Genomic DNA, 27,230 nt, shown 5'->3' with positions numbered 1-27,230 from the left:
GCAGTATTATGATAAAGAATGTCATTTAATAAACTTGAGACGTCGTCATCCATACAAAGTTAGCGTTACTTTACAAAATTAGGACCACAATATAAACTGGAAAAACAAATAGAACCAAGGGCCTGGCTGAGCCTCAAGCCTCCCCTGGGAGTTAGTCCTCAAGGAGGGCTCAGCCCACGGCCACACAGGAGTGACGCAGCGGTGGTGGGGACAGCCTGGCACCAGAGCCAACCTGTGCAGCCAGACGCAGGCTGGAGCTAGGGCAGCTGATAGGCTTAGGAGATCTGGCTGCTGTGCTTAACAAAAGCCCTTAGCATCCCTGTATAGCCGTCTCGCTACGCTTGTCATCCCCACAGACAACAGCCAGAGCCTTGCCCAAATGCTATGTCCAGGAGCCCCAGGAGCAGGCTCATGAGTCCATGGACAAATCCAGGAAGGGCCTGAAGGACAGGGAGGAGAGGAGAGACAGGAAAAGGGGGTCATAGCAGCATGGTAGAGACCTCAACCCTGGGGACAACTGAGGGAGCAGCTGTGTGTCTGGCGAGGTCACAGTCACAGTGACAGTGGGGAGACAGCACCTGCAGAAGCCCAAGCCCTGGGAAGAAAAGTTATCATCCCTATGGGGCCAGAGAGGCAGGCAGGGCCTGGGACCCGAGCCTCGGAGAAGCAGGTGTCCTGGATGTCCCCAAGACTTGGGTCAGGAACATTGGGACCTGAGAAAGGGAGGTGTCATCTCCCTGGGGAACCTGTCTCGTCTGGGGTCAGCCTTGTCTGTCGTTAGTGCAGCACCTGGTCTAGCTCGTACTTCTCACAGAAGCGGCTGGTGAAGGGAAAGCAGGTGAGGTACTCGATCCAGGGCCAGTTGATGGGGTAGATGTACAGCCACAGCACCAGGGAAGCGAAGAGCCCGGCGAAGACCAGCAGCGACACCAGGATGAGGGCTTGCTTGCGGTACCTATCGCTGGTGCCAAAGGTGATGTAGGGCAGGAAGGCGAAGGCCAGGAGCATGCCGCTGAGGAAACCGAAGATGTGCGCTATGTTGTCTATCCAGGGCAGGAGGCCACAAATGAAGAGGAAAAGCACAATGGCCGACAGGTTGAAGAAGGCCTTCCATGGTCGCTCCAGTAGCTGCCAGCTCTGGAACAGCTCCACGAAGAGGCAGGCGAGGAGGCCGAACTGTGACCCGGCTGGGCCCACCTGGGGTTGGGGAGGAGAGATGTGGCATGTTGATGCTGGGGACCAGGTACCGGGGCACATCTCCCACTCTGGGGATGCCACAGGAGCTGCAGGGCTTGCTCTGTCCAACCCCGCAGCAAACCTGGGTGTGGTACCCCTGCGCTTAGCACAAGCCAGCCTGCCCTAGGGGACCACAGGCAGTGGAGAGATCACAGGCCAGAAGGAGCAGCAAACAGACTCAAGACCTCTCCTCCTGAAGGTGGAGAGCAGCCACATGTAGGGCCTCACAGAACATGGAGGCGGGATCCCTGTTCCCTCCTGCCATGAATTCAGAGACCAATCAATAGGTCCCAGCCTAGCTGCCCATCTGTAGGTAAGCTTGACACAATAGGGACTCTCAGCAGATCCTGGGATGGGACCAGAGTAAGAAGCAGCGGGGTTGGGGATTTAGCTCAGTGGTAGAGCGCTTGCCTAGGAAGTGCAAGGCCCTGGGTTCAGTCCCCAGCTCCAAAAAAAAAAAAACAAAAAAAAACAAAAAAAAACAAAAAAACAAAAAAAAAACAGAGTAAGAAGCAGCATGGTTGGTCCTCCCCACATGCCAAATGATCCTCCCACATGCCCCTATGGTCCTCCCCACATGCCCCTACGGTCCTCCCCACATGCCGCTACAAACCTCCCCACATGCCCCTGTGGACCTCCCCACATGCCCCTACGGTCCTCCCCACATGCCACTATGATCCTCCCCACATGCCACTATGATCCTCCCCACATGCCACTATGGTCCTCCCCACACGCCACAATGCTTTAGATCCAAAAGGAAGGGCTCATCCCACCCTCTCTGCCCTCTCTGCCCTGTCTCCCAAGTTTGTACCTCTGCCCGATAGGGAAGGAAGATGGCGCTGGCCAGGTTGCCTGTAATACCACTGAGGATGAAGATGATGGAGATACGGTGCCAGCCGGCCAGCTTCTCTAAGTCCCTCAGGATGGTCATTTGGAAGACCACAGACACAAGGCAGTGCACTATGCTAGGGTAGAGACACGAGCACTATCAGCCTTCCCTGGGTGCCCACGACCACCAGCAGGTACACCACAGGGGCAGTCAAGCACCCGCAGGCTGAGCCCGTGTGCTTGGTCCAAAAGCCCTTTCTCCAGCATCTAAGACGGGAAACATAGGGGCCTGGGCATGGGGCGGCAAGCCACCTCTTACCCAGCATGCAGGAACAGAGATAGCCAGATCCGGTAGAACTGGTCGGGGATCTCAGGGTTGAGGAAAGGCAGAAGGCCACACACCTCATCCAAACAGTGCACCTGGGTGGGAGACACAGGGTTGTTAGTTCTGCCTTGGGAGGCAAGCCAAGTCTGAGGCTTCCACATGGAGAGGACCCCAATGGTCCTCAGGGTCCCTGCAGCTTCCACTGTGCAGTCTTCCTTCGCCTACCTGGGAACAGAGTGTTGCCTCTTCGTGGAAATAGCCATGCATGAACTCACAATACTCCCGGGTGGTGATCTCACAGCTGTGGACAGGAAGCACATGGGTATCGGCCTCCTAACGGGCATCTGCCCACTAGAGCCCAGCACCTGAGCACAGCAGGCTGGATGGAGCGAGCTCCCTTCTATCTCCCTGCCCCTCATCCCTGCCTCCCCCATCACCCAAGAGCAGAGCAGAGAAGACAGTTCCAGAGGTCCGTCTGTCTGCAGGGGTTGGGGGCACCAGCTCACCTGCCCTTGGTGCCGATGCAGCAGGGGCGGCCTTTGATCTTACAGTCTATGTGCAACAAGCCCGTGCGGTTGCTCTGGGCCTGCTCTGTGCAGATCTAAGAGAGAGGGGACCGATGGCAGTGGGTCTCATGACAGAAAGCCAGCTGTCCCCACCCTCATCCCACAGCCTTCGCCATCCATCTCCTGCTCACCGGCCACTTGGTAATGTCATCAGGCCAGATGTGGGCCCCACTGGAGGCTGGCTCTTCACAGGTCCTGGAAGTGGTGGTCAGATCACCCGATATAAAGATCTGGGACACCCCAGCCTGTCACACTCACCCACCCACCCACAGAAGGCAGCTCCAATAGCTGGGTGCCACTCTGGACCCATAGGAGGCTCTAGGCTGTACCTGGGGTCTTGGTGGCACACAACTGCTGATGGCTGCTTCTGGCCCAGGTCAGACTTGTCTGAGGACTCCGTATCATTCTGCCACTTCACAAACGTGGCTAAAGTCTCCTAGAGGGTGGACAGGAGGTCAGGCCATACCAGGGTGATGTCAGTCAGATGGTATTGGCAGTGAACCCTCCGGGACAAGAACTATTCCTGTCTCCCCAGGACTCGGGTACTTCCTAGGAACCACTGTCCAACTTTCCGAGCCCAGCTTTGGGCTTGCCCACTGGGCTGGGGAGGGAAGGAGGCTGGCAGGGGCAGGACCCACCGAGCAGTCCTTCTTCAGAGTCTGGATGCAGCCCGAGCGGTCATTCTGGACACAGCAGCCAGAGGTGCGCTCGATGTCACGCTCCCTCCGTATCAGCTGCTCAATTTGCCGGTCCTTCCGGATGCAGGGTGAGAACTTTGCTCCCAGGTGGATGAGGTCAATCTAGGGTGCAGGGAGGGGCTGTGAGCCAGCACTCACCCCACATCCACCCATCTGCCCAGTGTGGAGTGGCAGGATACAGGGCTCCCAGGCATCCTGGGCCTCACCGAGCTGGGGCCAATCCAGAAGTTCTCCTGCTGGATGTATTTCACGCTCTCATACACGCCTCTGTTTTTCAGCACCTATCGAGGAGGGAGTTTGTGGCATTAGAGGAGCCAGGGGAGAGAGGGACAGGCAGGAGCGGCAGGGGGCATCCCCAGAATAGGGCATCTGGGAAAGACTCAGGCTATGTGAGCCTCAGGCACCTCCAGCTTGGGCCAGGGTGCTGTGGTGGGAGAAATTGGTGCCAACTGTGCCTAAGCCCCTCGGGGGAGGCTGGGACCCCCAGGAGGAACCCTACTCACCAGCTGGGTGGTGACATGCTGGGCAAAGCCCACAGGTGCAATGCCGTAGGTGCAGATCACCAGCAAGGTGATGAGGATGTGCACGAAGGTCAGCCAGTAGGTGAAGTAGGGTCTGTAGGTGGAGGCCTCCAGTCAGCCTGGCAGAGCTCACACCCCGCCCTTCGTGCCTTCACCCGGGCACGGCAGACATTCCTAGGCTCTCGGATCACCCCAGCCCAGCCTTCCCCATAGACACTTGGACGTATCCCTGAGTGTCTCTCTCTGAGTTCAAGTCCCACGATGGCTTCCCACTGCCTTCTGCATGAAGATCAAAATCACCCCTGCTAACCTGAAAGCCTTGCTGTGCTTGCCTGCAATCCCTCTCCTCTGCTTGTGCTCCCTGAACAGGCTGTGGCCCCTGAAGCCCCAGGGCCTTTGTGCACACATCGCCTGGGGGGCCTCACACACCTCTGCTCTTGTCCTAACAGCGCCCCTCCACCCCAGCCGCTCGCCCGCCCGCCACACCTGTCACACTTCTTACTTTGAATAATCTGGAGTCCAAAGCCCAGCAGGTCACACTGTCAATCCCACGTTGGCTACCATTCTTTTCGCCCCCTGAACATCTCGGTGCCCAGCTTCCCCAGAATCCCTCACTGCAGGGTCCAACTTCCTTTGTTCTCTTTCAACTGCCTTTGGCTTTAAGATAATGTCCCTCTACGGAGCACTAGCTAGAACTTGCTGTTTTAGGCCAGGCTAGCTTTGAACTCATAGACCTCTGGCTGCCTCTGCCTCCTGAATACTGGAACTAAAAGCATGTGCCAGCGTGCTGGGCTTAAAAGATCCTTTTAAAATTTATTATTAGTGTGTACATGCATGACACATAGGGGCTGTGTGTGTGTGTGTGTGTGTGTGTGTGTGTGTGTGTGTGTGTGTGACACGCAGACATGTGGAGGTCAGAGGACAACTTCTCTCTTTCCTTTATATGGGTTCTGGGGATCCCAGGCACAGTGCTCTTCTCTCTAGGCTGTGTCCTAGAGCCTGCATATGGTTGTGCTTGACCATGTTTGTTGACTGACTGACTGACTGACTGACTGCTGTCTGTGGGCTATGTTGAGGATAAGGCAGCAGTGTCAGCTCTTTCTAGGTTACAGGCTGCTCCCTGGGCTTGTGTGTGCCCTGGAGCTTGTCATTACAAGCAGGACCTGCAGGAGGCGCTCTTGAAATGTTTACTGACATGAGAAGGGTCCACGTTGGGGTGAAGAGTCCTGGGAGCTCTAGCAGCTTAGCCCTCTGCCCGGGCCAGCTCCTGAGGCTCACCGGTGGCTGTCGAAGCTCTCCAGCTGCCGCTGCACGGTGCTGCTGATGCTGCGCCGGTAGCTTCGGTTCAGCCAGTTGCCCACCACGCCCAGGCCGTAGTGCCTCTTCTTCCGGTCAAACGCAAAGTGCTTGACTTTGGAGGCAATGCGCTTGCCGCGCTGGGTCCCGGGACCTGGGGCTCGGCTGCTGTATTCTTTTCTGAGGATGACAAAGGCTCTCAGCCTGAGGACCCTGCAGGGCCCAGCAGAGGCTGGAGCGTCCCCTCCCTGTACTCACAGTGGGATTTGCACTCCATCGGTGGAGACTGGGGAGGCGGAGGATGGAACACCTCGGAAGTAGCTAGCAGAGAGTGGAGGAGACTCAAACACGTCATCAGGCATGGAACTCATTTCTTCCTGGGGTAGAGGGGACACCAGAGACAGTGTAAGGAGCCACTGTCGACTGGCACCCCATCAAGGGAAGACACAGCTATCTACATAGTCTCTGCAGGGCGGAAGGGAAGCCAAATGCTTGTCATCTCTGAACTGACTTTCCCAGCCGGTTCATCCCCATCCCCATCTAATGGCTCCACACCTGAGACCAAAGGCTCACCCAAGACACACCCCATCCTGCCTGCCTTAGAACCTTCCCGGGGTCCTAACAGGGCACGGTCACGGCCAAGGTCACTTTTCCCAGCTCTCAGGCCACCCCATCCCCTGCCCAGAGAGTCCACGCCCCATGCTTGCCTTACTAAAAAAGGAGGAGTCGAAGGTGTCTGCTCCGTCCACGGCGTCCTCCTCCAGGAAGCTGGGGTAGACGAAGCTGCGCTTGACATTCCGGCACCGCTGCCCAGTTGCATCCAGCACGGAGCGCCCCTGGGCATGGAACAGAAGTATTCAGGGGGACCCAGAAGCCCAGGACCGGGTCGGCAGAGGCACAGAGCATGGATAAGTGCATGGGCTGAAAGAACTTCTCAGAGCAGAAGGATGGGGCTGCAGCTGCAGCCGGCCGTACACAGCCTCTCTTTCCAGAGTTCGGGATCAGCTCTTCCCTCACAACCTCCTGCCTGCTAATGTGAGCAGTTGGTACCCTGACACTCAAGGCGTCCACATGCCATACCATCAAGCTCCAGTCTGGGGCCTTGTGCCCTTGCTGCAGCCTCTTGTCCCAGCACACCAGGCCCCTCCCATGGCCTCATCCTTTATCTCCTGTCACTCTTCCCATAACCTACTCCAGAGGGGGTTGTGGGGGGCTCACAGGGGAACTGGGGCCTGAAGGATATAGGTTCTGGGCTTCAGGGTACGCATGCGTTCACTGCTCTGACACAGAGGGTCCATATGTGGCTGAGCGGAGTGGCTACCACAGATGGGAGCATATATCCCTCAACTGGGCCTTACCTTGAGGAGGGCTGCGGCTGCCTGAAAGCTCATATGGGCAACAGATATCCTCTTGCGGCGGGGCAGATGGGAGTAGCCAGAGCGGACGCTGGAGAAGGACGTGAGCGACAGGACCCCTGGGGTCAGAGGCGCGTGGGCAGCATGAGGCCGGTCCACCTCATCTGGGTGGCGGAAGGCCCGACCCCGAGCCAGTGGATCCACAATCTGCAAGGGACAGCGGGTGAGCAAAGCTGCCCAGGCCCTGGGAGAGCCACTTACTGCCCCTCACTCCGCGGAGTCCACCTTGGGCATCTTGCACGGTTTTGGAGACTCAGTGCCCTGGAAGGACGGCACCTCCTGGCTGGGCAGCTCCAGTTCTCTCTGGCACGAGGCCTTGAGGCGGCCGTAGTGCACGCTGCAGTGGTGCAGGCTGCGACGCTGCCAGTTCTGTCGCTTGCCCTCCCAGTCGCCGCTGACCCCAAACCACTGGGCTGTGCCCCTGCAGAAGAGATGGGGTGTGGGTGGGAACCTGTGCACGCACCTGTCCTGGTGCACACGTGTGCACCGGGAGTGGGGGTGGGGCGAAGGTACAGGTGTTTAAAGGAGGAGGGAGGGGGATGACAGTACACGTGTGTGCTGGGTGATGCGTGGGTTGTGAAAGGCTGTGGCGCATGTGTTTAGGAGGTGGCCTAGGGGTGGTGGCGTGTGTGTGTGTGTGGAGAGGGGACGTGAGGGTGAAGGCATGTGCGCTCCTGTGACATACAGGGTAACTATGCCATGTACCTTCAGGGCCCTACAGAATCAATTAGTCTTCCGTGAACCCCCAAGCCTAGCTACAGCCCAGTGACCAGGCTGAGGGTGAGGGCTACCCCACGAGGGGTGGGACTGAGAAGGCTGTGAACCTTCCTGTCAGGTGCACGTGCCCAGCCCCCTCCCCCATCTCCGCCATCACACTAGATTCTGGCTCTCCACCTCCACGGGGAGCTGCTACTCATTGTCTACACCTCTGGAAAGGGACACAAGGCTCAGGCCCCGGGAAAGGTCAGGTGCCCAGAATGTGCAGGCCACTGGGGTGCCCACATAGGGCACAGGCGCTCACTTGCGGATGCTCTGGGACAGGGAGGCCTGGCGGCGGAAGCCAGGGCGCTTCTCTGCGCCATCCTGCCATCGTCCCCGGGGTTCCTGGAGGCTGACGCTCTTCAGGAAGGCTGGGTTCTTGGGCCTCTGTGGGAAGACAAGGAGGACGTGAATGAGTGTCTAGCCCACTCACCTGCTGGCTGCTTGTGGGCTCCCTGGAATCCTTTCTATTGCAGTGTTGAAGACATAGCCCAGACCCTTTAGCACACTGGGCCACTTTAACACTAGGCCTGGCTGCACCCACTCCCTCCACAGGCCCTCATTCTGAACCTAAAATGGACATTTTCTAGCAAGGTCTGGGGGTGCAGCTCAAGTTGGCAGAGTGCCCAGCACGCCTAAAGCCCTGGGTTCCCGCCCCAGCACTACACACGCCAGGTGCAGCAGTGAGCACAGGCCACCCAGTGCTGGGTGGGGTAGTACAGAAGGATCAGCAGTTCAAAGACACTGTGACTATAGAGCAAGTTCGAGGCTAACCTGGGCCACATGAGGCCCTGTCTCAACAAACAAAACCCATGTTTTCCACTGATCTCCAGCAAATCCTCCCTACCCACGATCTGCCCGGGAATCAAGATGTCCTGTCTTTTCTCGCCTGTCTTGCAGCACTCAGGGTGAGTGGGCAGCCCCAACACAGCTCCTCTTTCTCTCTCAGGCTGTGTGCCAAGCCCACGCTATCTGGGGTCTGCTCTCAATGAGCCCTTTGTGGGACAGGAGCCCCAGATGGACGGGAACGATGACCTGTCCCCCTGAAGGACAAGGCCCTGCAGGGGTGTGCTGCTGGCACTGTGGGGCCCTAGGCCCACTCGGGCCTCCACAGATGGCCCACAACCCCGCAGGGTCAGGGAGGGGAACTGTAAACAGCCTTCCCAACAAGGCCTTTTCTCAAAGACAGTGTTCCTTGTCCCCTGGCCACCAGGCAGCGGAACTCCCAAGTTTCAGAGTTCAAAGCCTTGCTCCCTGCCCCATCTCCGTACACTGAGGCTGCAAGACTGTCATGGATGAGTGTCTAGGTGCCGTGTGGGCAGTCACATCCGTTGCCTGTGGCAGGCAGCCCCTCACCTCAGGAAGCATGGTAGCCTGCTCGCTGGGGGCCTGGGTCTCTGGTGGCGGGATAGTGATGGATAGGTTGGGTGGCTTCCGGCTCTGCAGGCGGCTACCAGACACGGATGGGAGGTTGCTGCCATTCTTGTCAGCTGAGGCCATGGTGGGCAGGATGCTGGAAGTGAAGACAGCACAGGCGTACAGAGGGGCCGAGGAGCTGAGGGGACGGAGACCTTGGCGCCAGGGAAGGCAGCCCTGGCATCAACCTGCCCTGGCTGGTCTCAGACCCGTGATCCAGAGAGATGTGGCTGGGTGGAGGATCTTGGAGTCTATTTCTGACTTTGATTTGCATTTCTGACCTGCAGGGGTGAGGAAGATCTCGACTCTTGCCTTAGCCCCTTTGTGGTCTCTCTGCTTCAGAGAAAACCAAACCACGACAGGAGCAGAAGAGTAAGAAGTGGGTGTGGTCAGAGCAAGTCAGTGGCCATGGAGTGGGGCGCAGACAAAGGGCCCCTCCTTGGTGCTGAGGGAAGGCTTGAGGGACAAGAACGTTCCAGACAGCCAGACACGCTACTGCTAACAGGGGGCTCCTGGTGTTGCTGGGCAGGCACCAGCTGCTGCGACCAGGGATGGGATCGACTCTGCAGGGCAGGTGCACTTCCTGGGGAACCAGGCCTTGAGTTAAGCACAGGAAGTGGTAGCTTAGCCTAATTCCCAGAGGGACAAGAAACCCACCATGCAGGTCCCCAAGGCTGCCTAGTCCCTCCTTGGAGTTAAGCAGAAGCTACTTCTAGTGGTATGCACCTCTAATCCCAGCTCTCAGGAGGCTGAGGGAGGGAGGATTGTTTGGGTCTGGGAGTTCGAGGCTAGCCTAGCAACATAACAGGCCCCTGTGTAGTTACTACAGGACTGTGATCCCAGTACTTGGAAGACCAAGGACAGAAGACTGCGAGTTTGAGGATAGTCTGGATGTAGCCTGGGCTACATCTGTTAGAAGAGCGGGAATGAGAAAGATAACTGAAACTGCTACTAGCCTGGTATTTCTCCTTTCGCTAAGGGGAACGTCTCAACTCAGGCTGGCCTTGAACCTGCTGTGGGTCTAAAGGTGACCTTGACTTCCTGATTCTCCTGCCTCTCCCTCCCGTGTGCTAGGATTACAGCCGTGTGCTGCCATGGTGTATGCGGTGCTGGAAACCAAGCACAGGGTTTCATGCCTGCTAGGCAATCGCTCCCCCGAGTAAGCCATGTTCCCAGTCAATAAAGGTGACTCATGCTCACTGATCAAAAAGACTGAGTGTGGCAAAGCAGAAACTGAGGTGTGTGTGTGTGTGTGTGGTGTATGTGTGAGTGTGTGTGTATGTGAGTGTGTGTGTGTGTGTGTGTGTGAGTGTGTGTGTGTGTAGGTGTGTGTGGTGTGTGTGTATATGAATGTGTGTGTATGTGTGAGTGTGTATGTATGTGAGTGTGTGGTGTGAGTATTAGTGTGTGTATGTGTGTGAGTGTGTGTGTTGTGTATGTGAGTGTGTGTGGTGTGTGTGTGTGAGTGTGTATGTGAGTGTGTGTGTGATATATGTATATGTGTGTGTGATGTGTGTGAGAGAGAGAGATCCCTCAGGGCAGCGTCTCTCTCCTGGAAACAGCCGAGGTTCTCTGGTCTGGTCTGGACATCTTTCCCTAGAGGACACACATTCTAGCGTGTTTGCCTTTGACAGAAAAGGCCCCACTGAACGGAACACACCAAGGCTCCATTCCTGATAGATGGGTACAGGTTGTCTTGTCTAGTACTGATCATGCTATGCGGTGTGTTAGTTAGACAAAGATCTAGAAGTGGGAAGCCGGAAAGAGCGTGGGTGTGGGAATTTCAGTGGGTCTGGATGGATGGTCCCATCAAGAGGAGGTCACTTTCCTTGCTTGGGCCACTGGACCGTACTGATGTCTCCCAGGCACCTGCTGTCTGCCTCTCTCCCTGCAGCTCTGGGAAGCTCAGGTGTCAAAGACCGGCAAAGTACGGGTGGGTGGTGCCTGACAGGAGTCACACGGAGCTCCAGTTTCCAGTTTGTCCCCATGTGCATGTGTATACTGTGTGCACCCTGGTGACCGTGCATGTACACTAGTGCACAGTAAGTGTGCCCAGTGCCTACGGAGGCCAGAAGAGGGCAACAGATCTCTTGGGACTGAGGTCATGGAGAGTTGCCTGCCCCCATGTGGGTGCTGGGAATTAAACTCAGGGCCTTTTTAAGACCAAGAGCTCTTAGGTGCAGTGCCATCGCTCCAGCCCCCCAGCTCTCTCCACCTTCACCCTTCTCCACAGCCTGCCTGCCCTCCCCACCCTCCATCTGCTGCCCATGAGTCCAGTAGACCTCTGCTCAGTCCCAAGACTTCCTATTCTTTAAGGCCAAGCTCCTCCATGTGGCCTCCAGGTCCCATGGGTTCCTCTCCCTCAGCTCTGCCTGACTGTCCACTTTGGCCCCTCAGTGAGAGAGAGAGAGAGAGAGAGAGAGAGAGAGAGAGAGAGAGAGAGAGAGAGAGAGAGAGAAGCCCAAACCACTGTCACTCAGGTTTGCACCCATGTAACAAAGACAACGCACTCACTACACAAAGGAACCAAAGTATCCCTCAAGTTCGCCCCCAGACACTGTGCTGGGAGGTACCAGCAGTGTGTTCACCAGAGCTAGAAGGTGACAACCACCAAATATCGGAGGGCTAGACAGACAGATGGTGCAGATCCACACAATAGCCTCATCCTGACATCTACTCAACACAAAGGGACCAAGGTGCTGACCCAGGCTGCGACCTTGAGCACCGTCTAAGTATAGATGTCACTCACAAGAGACCACCTGTGGGCTGGAGAGATGGCTCAGCGGTTAAGAGCACTGGCTGCTCTTCCAGAGGTCCTGAGTTCAATTCCCAGCAACCACATGGTGGCTCACAGCCATCTATAATAAGATCTGGTGCCCTCGTCTGTCATATATATGCAGAACACTGTGTATGTAATAAATAAATAGATCTAAAAATTAAAAAAAAGAGACCACCTGTGTTGGTGGCACAGTGACACACATCTGTAATGCCAGCACGCAGAGGACAGAGGCAGGAGGATTGTGAGCTATGGGATAGGGCTGGTGAGAAGGCTCAGAGACCTTGCCGCCAAACTTGACAACGAGAGTTTGATCCCTAGAACCCATATGGTGGAAGGGGAGAATTGTCTCTCACATAAGTTGCTCTTTGACCTCCAAAGGTCCATGGTGGTATGGGTAGCACATAAATATGCATACACACAAGATAAATAAACAAGGTGGAAAAGTGTTTGTTTGTTTGTAAAAAAAAAAACAACAAAAATATTGGAGGCCAGTCTGGGCTACATAAAGAATTCAAGACTATTTTGAACCCTGAGATTCTATTGAAGGGAAAAAGCGGGGGAGGGCTCTTCCAGAGGACCCGAGTTCAGTTCCTAGTACCCACATCGGGTTCCTCACAATGGCCTGTAACTCCAGTTCCAGGCGATCTGACGCCTTCTGCAGATTTCAACAGGCACCCGCACAGACAAAGGATACACACATATACATACACATTCAAAATAAAAGCCAGAGGTGGTAGTGCAAGGCTTTATTCCCAGCACTCAGGAGGCAGAGGCAGGTGGATCTCTGTGAGTACAAGGTCAGCGTGTGCTCAGAGTGAGTTTCAAGGCAGTCAGGTCTGCGCAGAGAAACCCTGTCTCTAAGAGCAAAACAAACAAACTAACAAAAAAAAAGCCAGGCGTGGTGGCGCATGTCTATAAACCTAGCATTTGGGAGGCAGAGGCAGGGGGATTGCTGTGAGTTTAAGTCTAGCCAGGGCTACATAGCAAAGCTCTGTCTCACATACATAGAGTGACAAACAGAAGCTGAGAGAGGTCAGAGGTCGGCGAATGGTCCAGTGTGTTCACGGTCCCGGGTTCTCTCTCCAGCAGGTGGACTCTGCCTGTACCGGTCACTCTGACTGCTGACCATCGTGGGGCAGAGAGGGGCATCTGGCTTCAGCCCGGATGCCACTCCTCAGAGGGGCTCTCCCCGATGCCTGAGATGCACCTCTGAGGCTGAACTCATGTCCTCTAAAGCACATACGTGAATAGAGGTACTGGAGGCCACCCACCTGGCCACCCGCTTCCTTCCTTCAGATGTGCGGGCCTGGGCTCCCTGGGCTTGCCGGAGGGTGTCTACACCATGCTCCACTCCTTTCCTTGATCTCTGGGTCTCCTGGGGTCAGGATGGCAGAAAGATTGACAGATGTCTGTGGGTCAGGCAGGGCAGCTGCCTTAGCAGGCCAACCTGTGAGAACAGAAGCGCGGGTGAGGGTCAGGCCAACTGCCGGATCTTTCCATATTTTGGACCTCAGTCTCCCCACGACGCATCCACCCATCTCCCACGGGCAGGAGACCCCGCGTGCGATGCTGATCCAGGTGGCAGTGACCCTGGAACATTAACCTGCCACCACTTAGACAAGGGTCTGCGCCACGGCTTGACTAGAGCCACGCGTGAATCTCTGCTCCTATTCTATTGCCTTAATATTACCTAGTAAAAGCGTTTAACCTTTAGAGAGAAGGTCTCAAGCAGTCTAGGTTGGCCTTGAACCCGCTACGGAGCTGAGGATGGTCTTGTACTTCTGATCTTCCTGCTCTACCTCGAAAGCACTGGGTTCATAGGCCTGAGGCACTACTCCCAGCTCTCTGTTACCTTGATAGAGATACTCATTCCACAAGTCCAGGAACTGTTGGCTTTTTTTAAAAAAAAAAATTCATTACTCTCTCCTTCCATTGTGGGCACCAGGGATCAAACTTAGCTCACCAAACTTGTGTGGCAAGCACTGCTGGAAAAAATGTGTATGGTGTTCTGCCTGAACGTATGCCCGTGCACCACATGCATTCTTGATGCCCACAGAGGCCTGAAAAGGGCGCTGGATGGTCTGCAATTGGATACAGACGTTTGTGAGCGGCCACTGGGTGCTGGGAACTCGACCACTCAGCCGTGTCTCCAGCCCCAGTGGGCGAGCGTTCTTACCAGCTGATTCATCTACTTTACCTTGTCTTCTGACTAAGACTCTCTCAGGATGGAGAGATGGGCTCAGAACTAAAGTGCCTTTCCATATAACACCCAGGGGCCCTGAGTTTGGTTTCTAGTATCCTCATTCACGACGACAACAACAACAACAACAACAACAACAACAACCACAGCAGAGCAGGGCGTGGTAGCGTGGATTTGTAATCCTTGCCCTGGATCAACGGTGGCAGGAAGAATCCATGGGGCTTGTTGGCCAGAGGCCAAGTTCCAAAGCCACGAGAGACCTTATCTAAAAACAAAAACGTTGTAAGATGAGAATGACCCTGAGGTTGCCTTTTGGCAGGCACGCGTGCGCGCGCGCGCGCGCGCACACGCACACACACACACACACACACACACACACACACACACACACGGAGGAGGAGGAGGCTGGGGCTAGGGATGACTTAATAGATACAGTGCTTGCCATGGAGAACCCATGTAGACCCAACCAACCGCAGTACCCGTAACCGCAGCGCACCTCCAGCAAGATGGAACGCAGAAACAGAGGACCTTCAGAAGCCGCGGGGCAGGAAGCCCGGTGTGCTCACAGCAGATAACAAAAAGATCCTGTCCCAAACAAGGCAGACGTGAGGACCAACGTCTGAGGCTGTTTTCTGACCTTCCCCTGCACCATGACGGACAGGCCCCACTGACGCGTGTGTGTGAAGCCGTGAAAGAGGAAAGGAAAGGGACCAAGGCTATGTAGCTCGCCACGCATGCAGGAGGCCTTGGCTTCAACCTCCAGTGCTACAAAAACACAACGTTTAACTTCTGTTGGTCGGCCTGACACTAGGGCAGTGCTTAAGCAATGGGGACCCTTGTCTGTTTTATTTTCTTCTTAATAATTTACTGATGCAAAATCCACCCAACAGAACATTAACTGTTTGAAAGAGAGCACCATGGTGCCTGTGCTTTAGAAAGCCCTGTGCAGGCACATACCACAAACACAGCACAGGAGCACAGCAGGTCCTCCTTGGCGTGAGCTCCAGGAGCAACTGGGAAGTGGTTTAGTGCCAGGCACAATTAGTGCTACATGTGCCAGGCCTGGCTCAGCCCCACACACACTGTCCCTCAAATCCTTCCCAAAGAGACGTCACTCTGCTTCTGCTTTGTAGATGGGTGACGAGGCTCAGAGGGGTTGATTAACTTACTCAAGCTCACACAGCAGGGAAGGGGTGACATCTGACAGCGGGTGGGAGTCTGGCCCCCTCTTTTCCTAAAGCCTAGGGTACACTGGGGCTGGAAGACTCTTTTTTTTTTTTTTTTTTTTTTTCTTTTTTTCGGAGCTGGGGACCGAACCCAGGGCCTTGCGCTTGCCTGGGCAAGCACTCTACCACTGAGCTAAATCCCCAACCCGGCTGGAAGACTCTTATGGTGGGTCAAGGCAGTCACTCATGCAGAGAGCTATGGCCTAGCATTGTTGTGACTCTCAAAGCATGGTTGGCAGAGGCCCGGGCTGCCCAGAGGCTGCCTAGCATGGGTGAACCAGAAGCAGGGGCTGCTGTAGGCCCAGGCGGTCCCATCTCCAGGCCCTTCTAGGTTTTGCTGTATTGAGGCCTGTAAAACTCTCCACATCACAGATCCCGGGCATTAGGTGGGGAAGAGGCAGAGCTGGCCCAGGTCATTACTGCTTCTTTAAGCCAGCTTTGGCTCCATCACGCCAAGAGTCCTGTCCCTCAGTCCTCTGAGATCCCAGTTGGAAGACACTGGGGGCTGGACTGGCAGACTCTGAGGAGCACTGTTAGTCACAAGCAGACACTGCTTGGGGACAACTCCAGGACAACAGCCTCACCTGGGGCCTCTACACAGAAGCTCAACCTGGCCTGGGACCGGGTGCAGGGAGAGGGCCTTAGTCGGGCGTTAATCTGGGAACCTGATACCAAGGGAGAAGAGCAGGCAGCAAAAGAGAGAAAGGTGGCAGAGGAGGTCACCAGCAGAGATGGGTCCAGCTGTGAGGTTGCACCATGAGAACACTGTCTGCGGCTCTCTGGCTAACAGCAGCGAGACCCTTCTGGTATGAGAAGCTGAAGGCCCAGCCCAGGAGTCAGCCGTGCAAGCTTGGCTCCCACCCAGCCAGCCAGCCAGACTGTGATGGTTTGAATGAGAATGGCACACAGGCTCACATGTGAATGAAGCAGTCGACCTGTTTGGGAAGGATTAGGAGGTGTGGCCTTGCCGAACGAGGTGTGTTGGTAGGGGTGAGCCCATACCAGGCCCGGTTTGTTTCTCGGTCTCTGTCTGCAGCCTACAGACCAGGATGTAACGATTCATCTTTTTCTCCATCACTGTGCACCTGCTGCTACCAAGCTCCCTTCCATGATGGTCATGGTCTCATCCTCTGATACTGTAAACAGCCCCCAATGCTTTCTTCTATCAACTGCGTGGCCATGGCGTCTCTTCACAGCAACAGAACAGTAACTAAGACCCAGATCTAGGCCCTGCACCTCTGCTAAGCGCCCACTCCTGTCTCTGAGGCCCTGAAACCCTCACGCCAGCCTCCAGCCTTGTCAACCTGGCCAACCTCTATTGCTTCTTTTCCCCAACATAATATTTTTATTAATCATTTGGGAATTTCATAAAATGTACCCCTTCCCATTCTTCCAGGCCCACCTTCCTCCCCTTGTGCTCCCCGCAAACCCACCCAAATTCAATCTGTCTTATCCATGGACTCACTGGAGCATGGTCAGACTCCCAGTGGCCAGCCTCTTTAAGAGAACTGAGTCCTTCCCCGTCCCTCGCCATCAATTGTGAAGAGCTACACTTAACGTTTTATCGCTTTTTGTTTGCTTGTTTGTTTGAGGTAGGCTGCTGTCCTGGAAAACACACACACACACACACACACACACGACACACACACACACACACACTTTCTCTCTCCCCTCACACACAGAGGTGGGGAGAGGTTCACAGAAACCTCAATGTCACCCACTCTCAGTTATGACTCTGCAGCCATCAGTACCACTGCAGAAGAAACTTTCCTGCCCACAGCAGCCTGTAGGGCAGCAGGGATCAGGGACATCGATATGGCCTCTGGTGACCGCAATGGTCACAGATATCAACACAGCACAGACCACGAGCCACAGAGATCTTTTGAGAAGACTTAACCCAGAAAGTGAACCGTGGTTCATCTCAAGTGTCTACGTGTCTTCTTGTTGCTCAGAGTCAGGGTGATTGTGTGGCCGGGCAGCATGTGTGCGTGTGCATCTGTGTGTGTGCGTGCTGTGTGTTTGTGCGTCTATGTGTATGTGTGCGTGTCTGTACCTGTGAGTGTGTGTGCACGCATGCGTGTGCATGTGTGTGCATGTCTGTGTGTGTATGTGTGCGTGTCTGTATCTGTGAGTGTGTGCGTGCGTGTGCATGTGTGTGCGCGTGTCTGTGTGTCTCTGTGTGTGTGTGTGCGTCTGTGTGTATGTGTGCGTGTCTGTATCTGTGTGTGTGTGTGCATGCATGTGCATGTGTGTGTGCGTGTCTGTGAGTGTGTTTGTGCACGTGCACGTGTGTGTGCGCACATGTGTGTGCGTGCTGTGTGCATGTGTGTGTGTGCTGTGTGTGTGTGTGCCTGCATGCTGTGTGCATGTGTGTGCGTGCTGTATGTGTGTGCGTCTGTGTGTATGTGTGCGTGTCTGTATCTGTGTGTGTGTGCGTGCATGTGTGCATGTGTATCTGTGTGTGTGTATGTGCGTGCGCATCTGTGTGCGTGCTGTGTGTGTGCGTGTCTGTGTGTGCGCGTGCGTCTGTGTATGTGTGCGTGTCTGTGAGTGTGTGTGTGTGTGCACGTGCGCGTGCATGTGTGTGTACCTGTGCAAGCTCTGGGCTGCTACACATCACCCTGCCCTCGGCATCGGCTGCCCTGCCAGCACCCTGGGCCCTGGGAGCAACGTTTGTGTTTACTGCGTTTCTAAGGAGTGTCACTTCCAGGAAGCCTCTCACCACCCTGCTGTCTCACACTGCATCCCACAGCTCTGTCCGATGGCAGGAGTCCCCTACTCTCGTCTCACACCAGTCACTGCCCATGAAGTCCTGGCTGGATGGGTCTGGTGAGCACAGGAGTCCGTCCAGCTGGGGACAGTCTGCATGGACACTGGGCTGAGGCCGCCTCTCGGATTCTGCAGTTGGCTCTGGCGGTCATTCACCCTTGACCACCATTCAGGGCTGGGGTGGAGAGTGGTGCGTGCTGGCTGACGATGAGGCCTAGTTCTTCAGTTAACCATAAACACCCTTTCCCTTCTGAGGAGCTGCCCTCAGAGCCCAAGCCATTTTTAGCTGGGGACACCCCTCCCTCCCCATACATCCCTCCCTCCCCATATATCCAAGATCCCTGTGCCAATCTCCACGTGGAAAAAGCAGGTGTGACTTATGGCCACAGGACTCAGGAAGTTAACAATCTCTGGGACAATCTCAGGGTGCCCTAGAAAGTAGTCTGATGGCAGAGGTGGGTCAGGGACGGGTAAGGGGTCACGTGCCAGGAAAGTTTCTGCCGCCATTGGCAAAGACATCGCCAGGCTCCATAAGCTGCCTCCCTGTGCCTCAGTTTCCCTTTCTGTCCACTGGCAGTTGGACAAGGCGATGGCTCAGACCTGCTGACCACAGGCAGCCTAGATAATGAAGGGTTTTCTCTGCTGCTTTCTCCCAGAACTTCTCCTAACCCCTCTGCCGGAACCTGCGCGGGGTGGGCCCAAAGTCCAACCCTTCTTGGGACTGGGTGTGTTGGCAGCTGCCTGGCACAGTAGTGGGAAGCATCAGATTTGCTCTAGACTTCTGCGTGACCTATGTCCGCGTAAGGCCACAGAAACTAGACACACACACACACACAAAAAAAAAAATTGCAGGAGCCGCCGCCCTACCCGCCACTTATTTCCCGCCCCCAGAAGTGCTTGCTCACTTGCAAAGGAAATTGTGACATCCTGGGAGTAGGCTTCCTCTTGCCACAGTCATATCTGCTGAGCTCTCCAAGACCCCAGACTTGCTGCCCAGCTGGCCCATGGGTGGGGGTGGAAGGGCCCAAAGGATCCTGGTCAAACTTCTAGGGAGAAGTCTTTAGCCGGAGGGGTGGGATGGGGTGAGGGGGAGAGGGGAGGTCAGTGTTTCCTCTTCCTTTAGGGTGGTGTCTACCAAGGGGTGGGGGTGGGGTGGACAGAGGAAGAATGCAGTGCAATGCCGAGATTCCCCCCAGGTGCCCTTGGCAGATGGCCTCCGCTAGGGTCAGCGTGCTCTCCTGAGAGCCTTCAGACAGTGCCGTCCCATTCAGTGGTGGCCAGGATCAGACACACAGAAACACAGGCTCAGAGACTGCCCAGATGTCCCACAGAATCCGGTTTCCCCACAAAGGGTGGGGCCCAGCCACTCCCAAATGAGGCAGGTCCAACCCAGGCAAGGTAGGCAAGGTCACCCACAGGGGGTGCTCCCCCCAACCACACTCAGCAGGGTGCCCTCTCTTCCCACGAAGGCAGCACAGCCCCCAACTCTGCTCCAGGAGGGGGTCGACCTGTACTCACAAGTCTGATCTGAGGCCCTTCCGGGGACCAATGCACCCTCACTCTCCTGGAGCCCTAGCATTCTTAATAATCCGCTACACCCAAAAGTAAGCTCTGTAGACTCAAGGAGACAGCACACTAGGGTGGCCTGACAGCTGTACTCCCAAACAAACAGGAGCCTGATGGAATAGCCAAGGCCACATACGGCCAGAAATGGGGACAGAGGGAGGGGCCGATGGACAAGAAGTGGGTAGCCCTCTCCCCTCCAGGGAAAGGGAAAGACATTCTTGACTGGATACGGCCAAAGAGGGTTGTTACAAGTCACCTGAACGGAGGACACAAAGGACACCTGCCCCAGAAGTCTCACTCCGCTCTGGGCTGCAGGCAAGTCCTGGGCCATACAGAGATCCGGCAGAGGAGGAGGGGGTGGTGGCAGACAGACCACATGCCAGGTCCTTGCTGAGTCACAGGATGATGACAGTGTGGGCTGGGGGCAAGCAAGCAACTTCTCTCCCCGGTTTCCCTGCCACAGAAACCAAAACTGTATCTTCCCTCCCGTGGCCCTGCTGGGAACCTCTGAGTCTTTAGAAAGCTGCAGAAAGGAAGTAGAACCCTCAACTGTTGCAACCCCATTAAGAAAGAAAAAAAAAAGAGCTTCTACCGCTGACCTCCCAAAGTGCGCCAGCCCTGGTGGCCGTGGAAGGCTAGCCCATGGAAGACAGACTGCCTTCTAAGAAGTCTCCAAGTTGGTGTTACACAGCCAGTGACTCACTGCTGGGCATCCCCCGGCCCTGGGAAGAGGCAGTCGTGATGGAGCCGAAGGCAGAGACGTGAAGAGGCCAGTTCTGGGGACAGGACCTGGGAAGGGTCGTGAAGTACAGAAAATTGGGAAGTGGGGGGGCAGGAAGGGAAGGGTGTCTGGCAGCAGGAAGTGCCGTCTGCTGGGAGGCTGCAAGGACCACAGAGTATGGGGAAGAGGGCTCTGTGCTCCCTCCTGACATGATTTCCCACAGAGGCACGGGGGATAGCAGGTGGTAGCACAAAGTCAGCTCGCTCTGCTGGCCTGCGCCTGGTGGCCACCCACAAGAAAAGAAAACTGGCTTGTGGCTTCACACGCTGTTCCAGACCTCCCAAGCAATAGGCCTCCCTCACAGAGTCCTCACTTCTTTCTCCCCTCTTCCTCCCAGGGCTTGTGCCAAACCCATTTCTCAAGACCAGACCTGCAGGAGCAGGCTCAAGGACTTGGCAACAGGCTGGCTCCTTTGGCCGTGTTCCGCATAAAGACCCCGTGCTCTGGGCTCCCGCTCAGCCAACTAGAGCAGCCTGGGCATCACAACACACTGTGGTACTAGGTTCCAGGGAGCCGCCAACAGGAGTGAGTGTGAGCGTGTGAGCGTCTCTGTGTGTGTGTGTGTAGGGGGAGGGGGCCCTGCTCTTAGGGAGAACCAGCCCTCTCCCCTCCGCACTATCTGTCTGGCCAGACCGGCAGAAATGTGGATGCCTTCCTCCTATGCTGGGGACTCTAGTGCTAGGAGCGGGCTGAGGTAGGGGGCAGGGCAGGTTCTGCATCCCCAGAGCTCACAACTGGGCATCAGTGTCGCTCAGTGGTAGAAAGCTGGCTTGGCATACACAAGGCTTTGGATTCCATCACAGCAACACACACACACACACGCTAACACTGGGAAACCGGTATGCAGCTAGGAGCCCAGTTCAAAACTCCTCTGGAAGCTTCATGACTCTAGAAGCTGCCGGCAGATGCAGGTGCTCTGAGGAGAGTTAGGAACTGAGCCCTCTCACAGCCTAGGCGAGCAGCAGCAGGTCATGCGGCCGGGCTGAAGGCTGGGCTGCTGACCACAGCTTTGGGGGATGGTACAAAGATAGCACATGGGTGGCTGGGTTCTAGGATGCTTGTCTAGCCGGCTGGTCTCCTGAGGAGACTATATACTCTCTCCTACTTCTGCTGCCCCTCCCTGAGGGTCAAGGCATCAGGACAAAGGAGGCTCCCACAGAGGGAGAGCTCAACACTGGACACCATACCAACATGCGCTTACTCTGGGATGGGAGATCTGCCTGTCATGGGAACGTTGGCTACTGGGAACTGGGTTTTCATCCATCTTCAAAACCAGAAGAGTACAGACCGGTGGTTGGGGCAGGATGCGGTGCAGCCTGGGGGACGAGCGGAGGATGGGGTGTGGAAAGGCTGAGTAAAGTGGTGCATTGAACTTCTCTGGGGTTCCCTGACACCGAGATGTGATACACCACACACAGCTGGGGTTTCGCCTGGTAACTTGCAGGTCAATCGCCCACCCAATTTCCATCCACCATCTTGGAGTGTGGCTACAGATAAAGCAAGTGCCTGACTAGGCGAAGCAGGGTCAGGGGTCCAGCTCTACCGTGTGATCATGAATGAGTGAGTGAGCTACTTAATACCTCTAACTCGGGGCTGGAGCGCTGGCTCAGCGGTTAAGAGCACTGGCTGCTCTTCCAGAGGTCCTGAGTTCAACTCCCAGCAACCACATGGTGGCTCACAACCATCTGTCATGGGATCTGATGCCCTCTTCTGGTGTGTCTGAAGACGGCTACAGTGTACTCATATATAATAAATAAAACAAAAAACCTCTAACTTAACGTGTTGTTGCACCACTGACGGACAAAGCCTCACCCTATGAGTCCTTGCACGGTGTGGGTCCTTTAGCCAAAAATGGGCGGTGCCCAGGCCAGGTATGAGCACCAAAGGATTGCAGTGTGCCCTGTGATCATGCCCAGGACCGGGCGCTCGGTCTCCTGCCCTGATCTCCTTCTGCGGGCTGGAAGTCCTTCAGCAGGGAGGGACCTGCCAGCCAAACACTTTTCGGCTTGTAAACCATCATTAAGAAGCTAATAAACTTGATTTCCCAGAACTCTGCCCTGGGGCACCCTACTTCCCCAGGAAGAGGCTGGTCCCAGTCACAGTGGGTGCCAACAGGTTAGGGTACTTGGAAACAGGGCTATCCAAGCAGTGCCCACAGCAGGGTGAACGTTCAGTGCTTAGCACTTTGGGGCAGTGTAGGGCTCTCATTGCATGCTGGGAGCCAGAGTCAGGGCTCACATGTGGTCTGGTTACTCCGTTATGGTTTCCTCTACGAGATGGGGTGACAGTCACTACACAGATGGCATTATACTGCCTGGTGCAAAGCTCACTAATGGCTTTTCCCCTGGGCTGGAGTTTGCCACCATGGCCCACTCATTCGGGCTAAGATGCACCTGACAGGATTCTTCCTGACAGGTGGGTTATAAATCAAGGCTCGATGATGTTAAATCACGGTTCTAGCCTCAGGAAGTGCTGGGGCTGTGGCCTGATAGGGCCCTGAGTTTTTAATATTTTTTTTCTTTTTTTTTTTTCGGAGCTGGGGACCGAACCCAGGGCCTTGTGCTTGCTAGGCAAGCGCTTTACCGCTGAGCTAAATCCCCAACCCAGTTTTTAATATTTTAAAGAATTACTTTTATTATTTTTTTCTCTGTGCGTACAGGTTTTTTATTTTACCTGCATGTATTTCTACGCCCCACACTGCGCCCGTGGAGGCCAGGGGAGAGTGTTGGGTACCCTGGAAACAGAATCACAGATGGTTGCCAGCCAGCACGTGAATGCTGGGAATGGAACCCAAGTCCTCTCCAAGAGCAGCTGGCGCTCTTAGCCCCTGAGACAGCTCTCCACTAGTTCTTAACCCTAGCCCTCTTGAAACATGAAAAGCCAAGCGGCAGAGGCCGCGTCTGGAGTGGCGGCTCGCTCTGTGTAGTCTCTGTGTGAATGCCTTTGGCTCCCGAAAGCCTCGCTCTAGCATCCACTATGAGTGGCAACAACTACTGCTTGTGTGGCCTGACTCAGCTATCAAAGAGTTTTCCACAAGCATTATCTCATACGCTGAGGCAGGGCGGAGGCCACTGTCATTTGCAGCCTGACCGATAAAGTCCCTCAGGGCCTGGCTGAGCCTTCAGCTTTCCATCCTGCGTCTATCCAGAATACCACAACAGGTTCTGCACCCTTTGGAGACCCACCTGGAGACCCCCTACACCAGCTGTGACACCGTGGACATTGGTTCAGCAGCCACCTACTGAGGCGGAGCAAGGCTTTGCGACCGACACACTCACTCCCAGCCCCAAGGGGTCCTCTACCTGACGACGCAGCAGCTTGTAGCATTTAGATGCCCCTGAGGTGCCTTCTAGTCTGACATCTCGGCATCCTACACGGCAGGGTTTCTCCCGTGATCCAAGCCTATGCCATGCACAGCAGCCTTGCTCCAAAGACAAGTAATTTCAGGACTGTGAGGATGCCTCACTTCAGTGTTCCCACCAGTCACACCCAGGCTGGACAGGTCACAGGTCATTAGTGGAATCTTCACCTCATAATCCTCCCCGGCATAGCCCAAGAAACTGAGGCCCAAGCCTACTTCAGTGACTCCCACCCTCCCTACAGACTGCCGGCCCCAGGATCCTGCCTCCTGGATCTTCAGCTTGGATCACCTGCCCTTCCGGTCAACCATGGTGTCTCTCATCCCATACCCTGACAGATCTCACTTGGCTCAAACCACTATGCAGGAGAGCTGGAGCCGGGAAAGTGAAGCTGAAAATGCCTTCCAGCAGCTGCTGAGGCCCAAACGCTTGCATCTGGGTCCCAGACTGAATAAATCTGGTGAAGGGAGGATGGTACCCAGCAACTCTCCATAGCTCTGTGAGGATGAGAAGACAGGTTTTCCTTCTTATGTTTGTCTGCTGCCTGGGGAGGCCAGGGATACTTTGGGGCAATCCCGGAAAAGCCTCCATTCCTCCCAACGACGGGGCAGGCGTGGCTAGCTCCTCTTGAGAGGCTGTCTGTGTGCCAAGAGCTGCCCAGCCTGGCAGCGCCCCTGTCCCAGGGCCATGCTGGCTGCTGAGGTCAGCCAGCACTCCTCCCCCAGCCTGTCTGAGCTGGATAGGAAACTAGGAGCTGCTCCCAGCAGCACAGATGGTGAGGTCACTTTGGAAATCCCCTCGAGCAATGGGGCAATACCTAGACAGGATCCCATTAGTCCCGAGAACACGCTGGATTGGGGTGTGGGGATGAGCTGCCTGGAGAACACACAGCTCCCACATGCTGTGGGAGGGGACCCGGGGCCCAGAAGACAGCATCCAGTTTCCCAAACACAAACACGAACACTTGCCGGCCCCTTGACATCCTCCTGCTGTCATCTGGTGCCTGTCTGGGTCACAGTTTATACAAGTAATGGAGCTAAAGAGATGGCATAGCCGTTAATAGCACCGGGAGCTCTTCTAAAGGACCCAGACAGATTCCTAGCATTTCCACGGCAGCTGGCAACCACCTCTAACTTCCAGGGGATCCAACACCTTCTTCTGGCTTCAGCAAGCGTCAAACACACACGTGCTGCACAGACACACAATCGAGGGGGCCGCTGTCCGGAGCTCAGATCACAAGAAAAATATCAGTGAGCCCAGAGTAGGCCTGAGCCTCCAGTGGTCCTCCTGCTCCAGCCTGCTGTGAGTGATCCCTGCTCTTTCGGACAGCATAGGGTATAGAATGGTCAAGTGAAGCTGGAGTCGCAGGTTTGGGGTAGGTGGCTTTGAGGCGATCTGAGTGTTTTAACTTTATGCCTTAAGAGGCACATACAATAGAGGTAACTGCTACAGCATAGACCCAATTGAAAAGGTCTGGTCTTCCCCTGGTTTTTTGAGACAGGGTCTCATACAGCCCAGAGTGGCCTCAAACTCACTCTGTTACGGAGGGTGACAGACTCCGGACTCTCCCGCCACTACCTGCTGGGATTCCAAAGCACACACCACCAAGTCTGGCTGCACATCAGGCTACTATGGTTAAAAAGACCCAAATCAACCAACCAACCTGAGACACTCCCCGCCACTCCCTTTCCACCCGATGAGGGCCCCCAAGCAAGAAGTCCAAAACTAGACAGGATAAGGGGAGATGGGAATGTTAGTTACCGGAAGGATTCTGGCCTTGACGGACCCAACAGGAAACACCCCTACCTCCATTCTCAGAAAGCTAGGAGTACAACCCAGGGCCCCATCTCACCCTGACCAGGATTCCTACCACCACAAGGACAACCCATCCATCCTGTTGGAAGGAAAGAGACGGGAGCCACAGGGAATCAGTAGATGCCTTATTCCTTGGAAGTGCCTTTCCTGGTGTAAATAACTAGCAGGGTTATTCTGTGCTCGGAAGGAAAATTCCAGTTGGTCACATGGCATCTCCCATCCATGAGGCCTCAGCTTTGGGAAACTCCATGGGAACAAAGTTTGGTCCTGCCCTTCCTCCACCCCCAGGGCTACTCTGGCTCACCCTGGGGTTACGCTGTGTCCAAAGTCATCCTGGGTAAACTACTACAGACCTGTGCTTCGAGGGGCACCACTGTTCCCAGCCTCTCCTCCACAGGGCCAGTGGCCAGCTGGCAAAAGACATTGTGGCACCAACATAGGACACTTGCCAGGGCAAAACCTGCCGGCACACCTCTTTATCTCCCATCTTATTTAGATTCACCCTGGTTCTTCCCACAGCCCCCGGAGAAACTGAGGTAGGGAAAGGAATTCACAAGAAGTACCCTAGTGGGCTGGAGCTTATAGGATGGTTCCTCAATATTGATTTTTTTTGGGGGGGGGCCTCCCAATTCTGTACTGTGGCTGTGACGACCAAGTGGCTCCAGGCATTGCCAAATATCCGTAACGGGCAAAAAGCACCCCTAAGCTGAGAACTACTGCTTGGAACCAAGTTTCATTTTCTTCTCCCTGACCACAGCACAACACGGATGCTGGGGACAGTTTTTCACCAGCAGATGCCACACACACACACACACACACACACACACACACTGGAACCCCCACTCTAGCTGGTTGAGAAACAGCAGCCACTCCACCTATGGGGCAATTACTCAGGTACACCTCACCTGCACGCGCGCTAACTCCCAGCCCCACAGATTCGCCGCTCTGTGTTTCCTGGAGCTGGATCAAGGCATGGATTGGAGTTCCCTTCTGCCCTGGGGTTGAGGTAGAGGTCCCAGCCCTACAGATCTTATGCTCCCTAACCTTCAACCCCTTCAGCTGGAGGCCCGACACTCCAAACCCCTCGGCCCTGAAGCCAGGACTCCTGAGTACACTTTCTGAGCCTCCCCCACCCTCACCCCCGCACCTGTTACCACCACGGCGGCGAAGCTCCACGCACAAACTGCAGCCCGGGGGACTTTGGAAGTTCACCCGGGAGCCAGGGGAGTAGAGCCTTAAGGTCTAAAAGGAATTCTGGTTGGAAGGTGGAGCCGCATGTTCCAACACTGGGCAGTGCCCTCTCTTCCTCCCTGGGCTTTTGAACTTCTGCGCAAACCACGCGCCCAGTCATCTGGTGACTGTGCCCCGGGGAACCCCTTAGGCGTCCTGGTCCTGGCAGAGGCCAAGGATTTGCGCGAGGGATCCAGCGGTCCTGCGGGCACAGAGTCCACAGCCTTGGCCTCCAGGGCGCTCCGCGGGGCGCGCAGCCCCCAGGCCTCCCCGCGGCCGTCCCGGGCAGCCCCGGGACTCCGTAGACACCCGCGGCCTAGCGGACCCGAGCTCCGCCGCGCCTATTTCCCCTCGCTCACCTCTCGGAGGCCCCACGTCCCGGGAAGCGCCTGCGAGCAGAGTGGGCAGCGGTGGGGCGGCGGCTACAAGCCTGGGCACCGGAGCT

At 55.6% G+C, this 27,230-nt stretch overlaps 1 protein-coding gene across 1 annotated transcript; it reads right to left on the bottom strand.

Moving 5' to 3' along the window:
• Positions 1 to 6: 6 nt before the first annotated feature.
• Rhbdf2 (rhomboid 5 homolog 2) lies at positions 7 to 27,230 on the bottom strand. Its single transcript, XM_032913447.1, has 19 exons — positions 27,145 to 27,230; positions 13,111 to 13,286; positions 9,001 to 9,157; positions 7,907 to 8,031; positions 7,111 to 7,306; positions 6,829 to 7,032; positions 6,178 to 6,306; positions 5,729 to 5,847; positions 5,453 to 5,650; positions 4,157 to 4,268; positions 3,860 to 3,934; positions 3,594 to 3,755; positions 3,285 to 3,391; positions 3,087 to 3,150; positions 2,896 to 2,990; positions 2,615 to 2,690; positions 2,384 to 2,484; positions 2,048 to 2,201; positions 7 to 1,197 (listed from the first exon to the last, which is right to left on the bottom strand). The coding sequence occupies exons 3-19, from the start codon at positions 9,142 to 9,144 to the stop codon at positions 778 to 780; spliced, it is 2,481 nt and encodes an 826-aa protein (XP_032769338.1). The 5' UTR covers positions 9,145 to 9,157; positions 13,111 to 13,286; positions 27,145 to 27,230; the 3' UTR covers positions 7 to 777.

This window comes from Rattus rattus, chromosome 9 (genome assembly GCF_011064425.1).
Source record: "Rattus rattus isolate New Zealand chromosome 9, Rrattus_CSIRO_v1, whole genome shotgun sequence".
NCBI classification, from domain to species: domain Eukaryota; kingdom Metazoa; phylum Chordata; class Mammalia; order Rodentia; family Muridae; genus Rattus; species Rattus rattus.
This window is presented reverse-complemented; position numbering and strand designations above follow the sequence as displayed.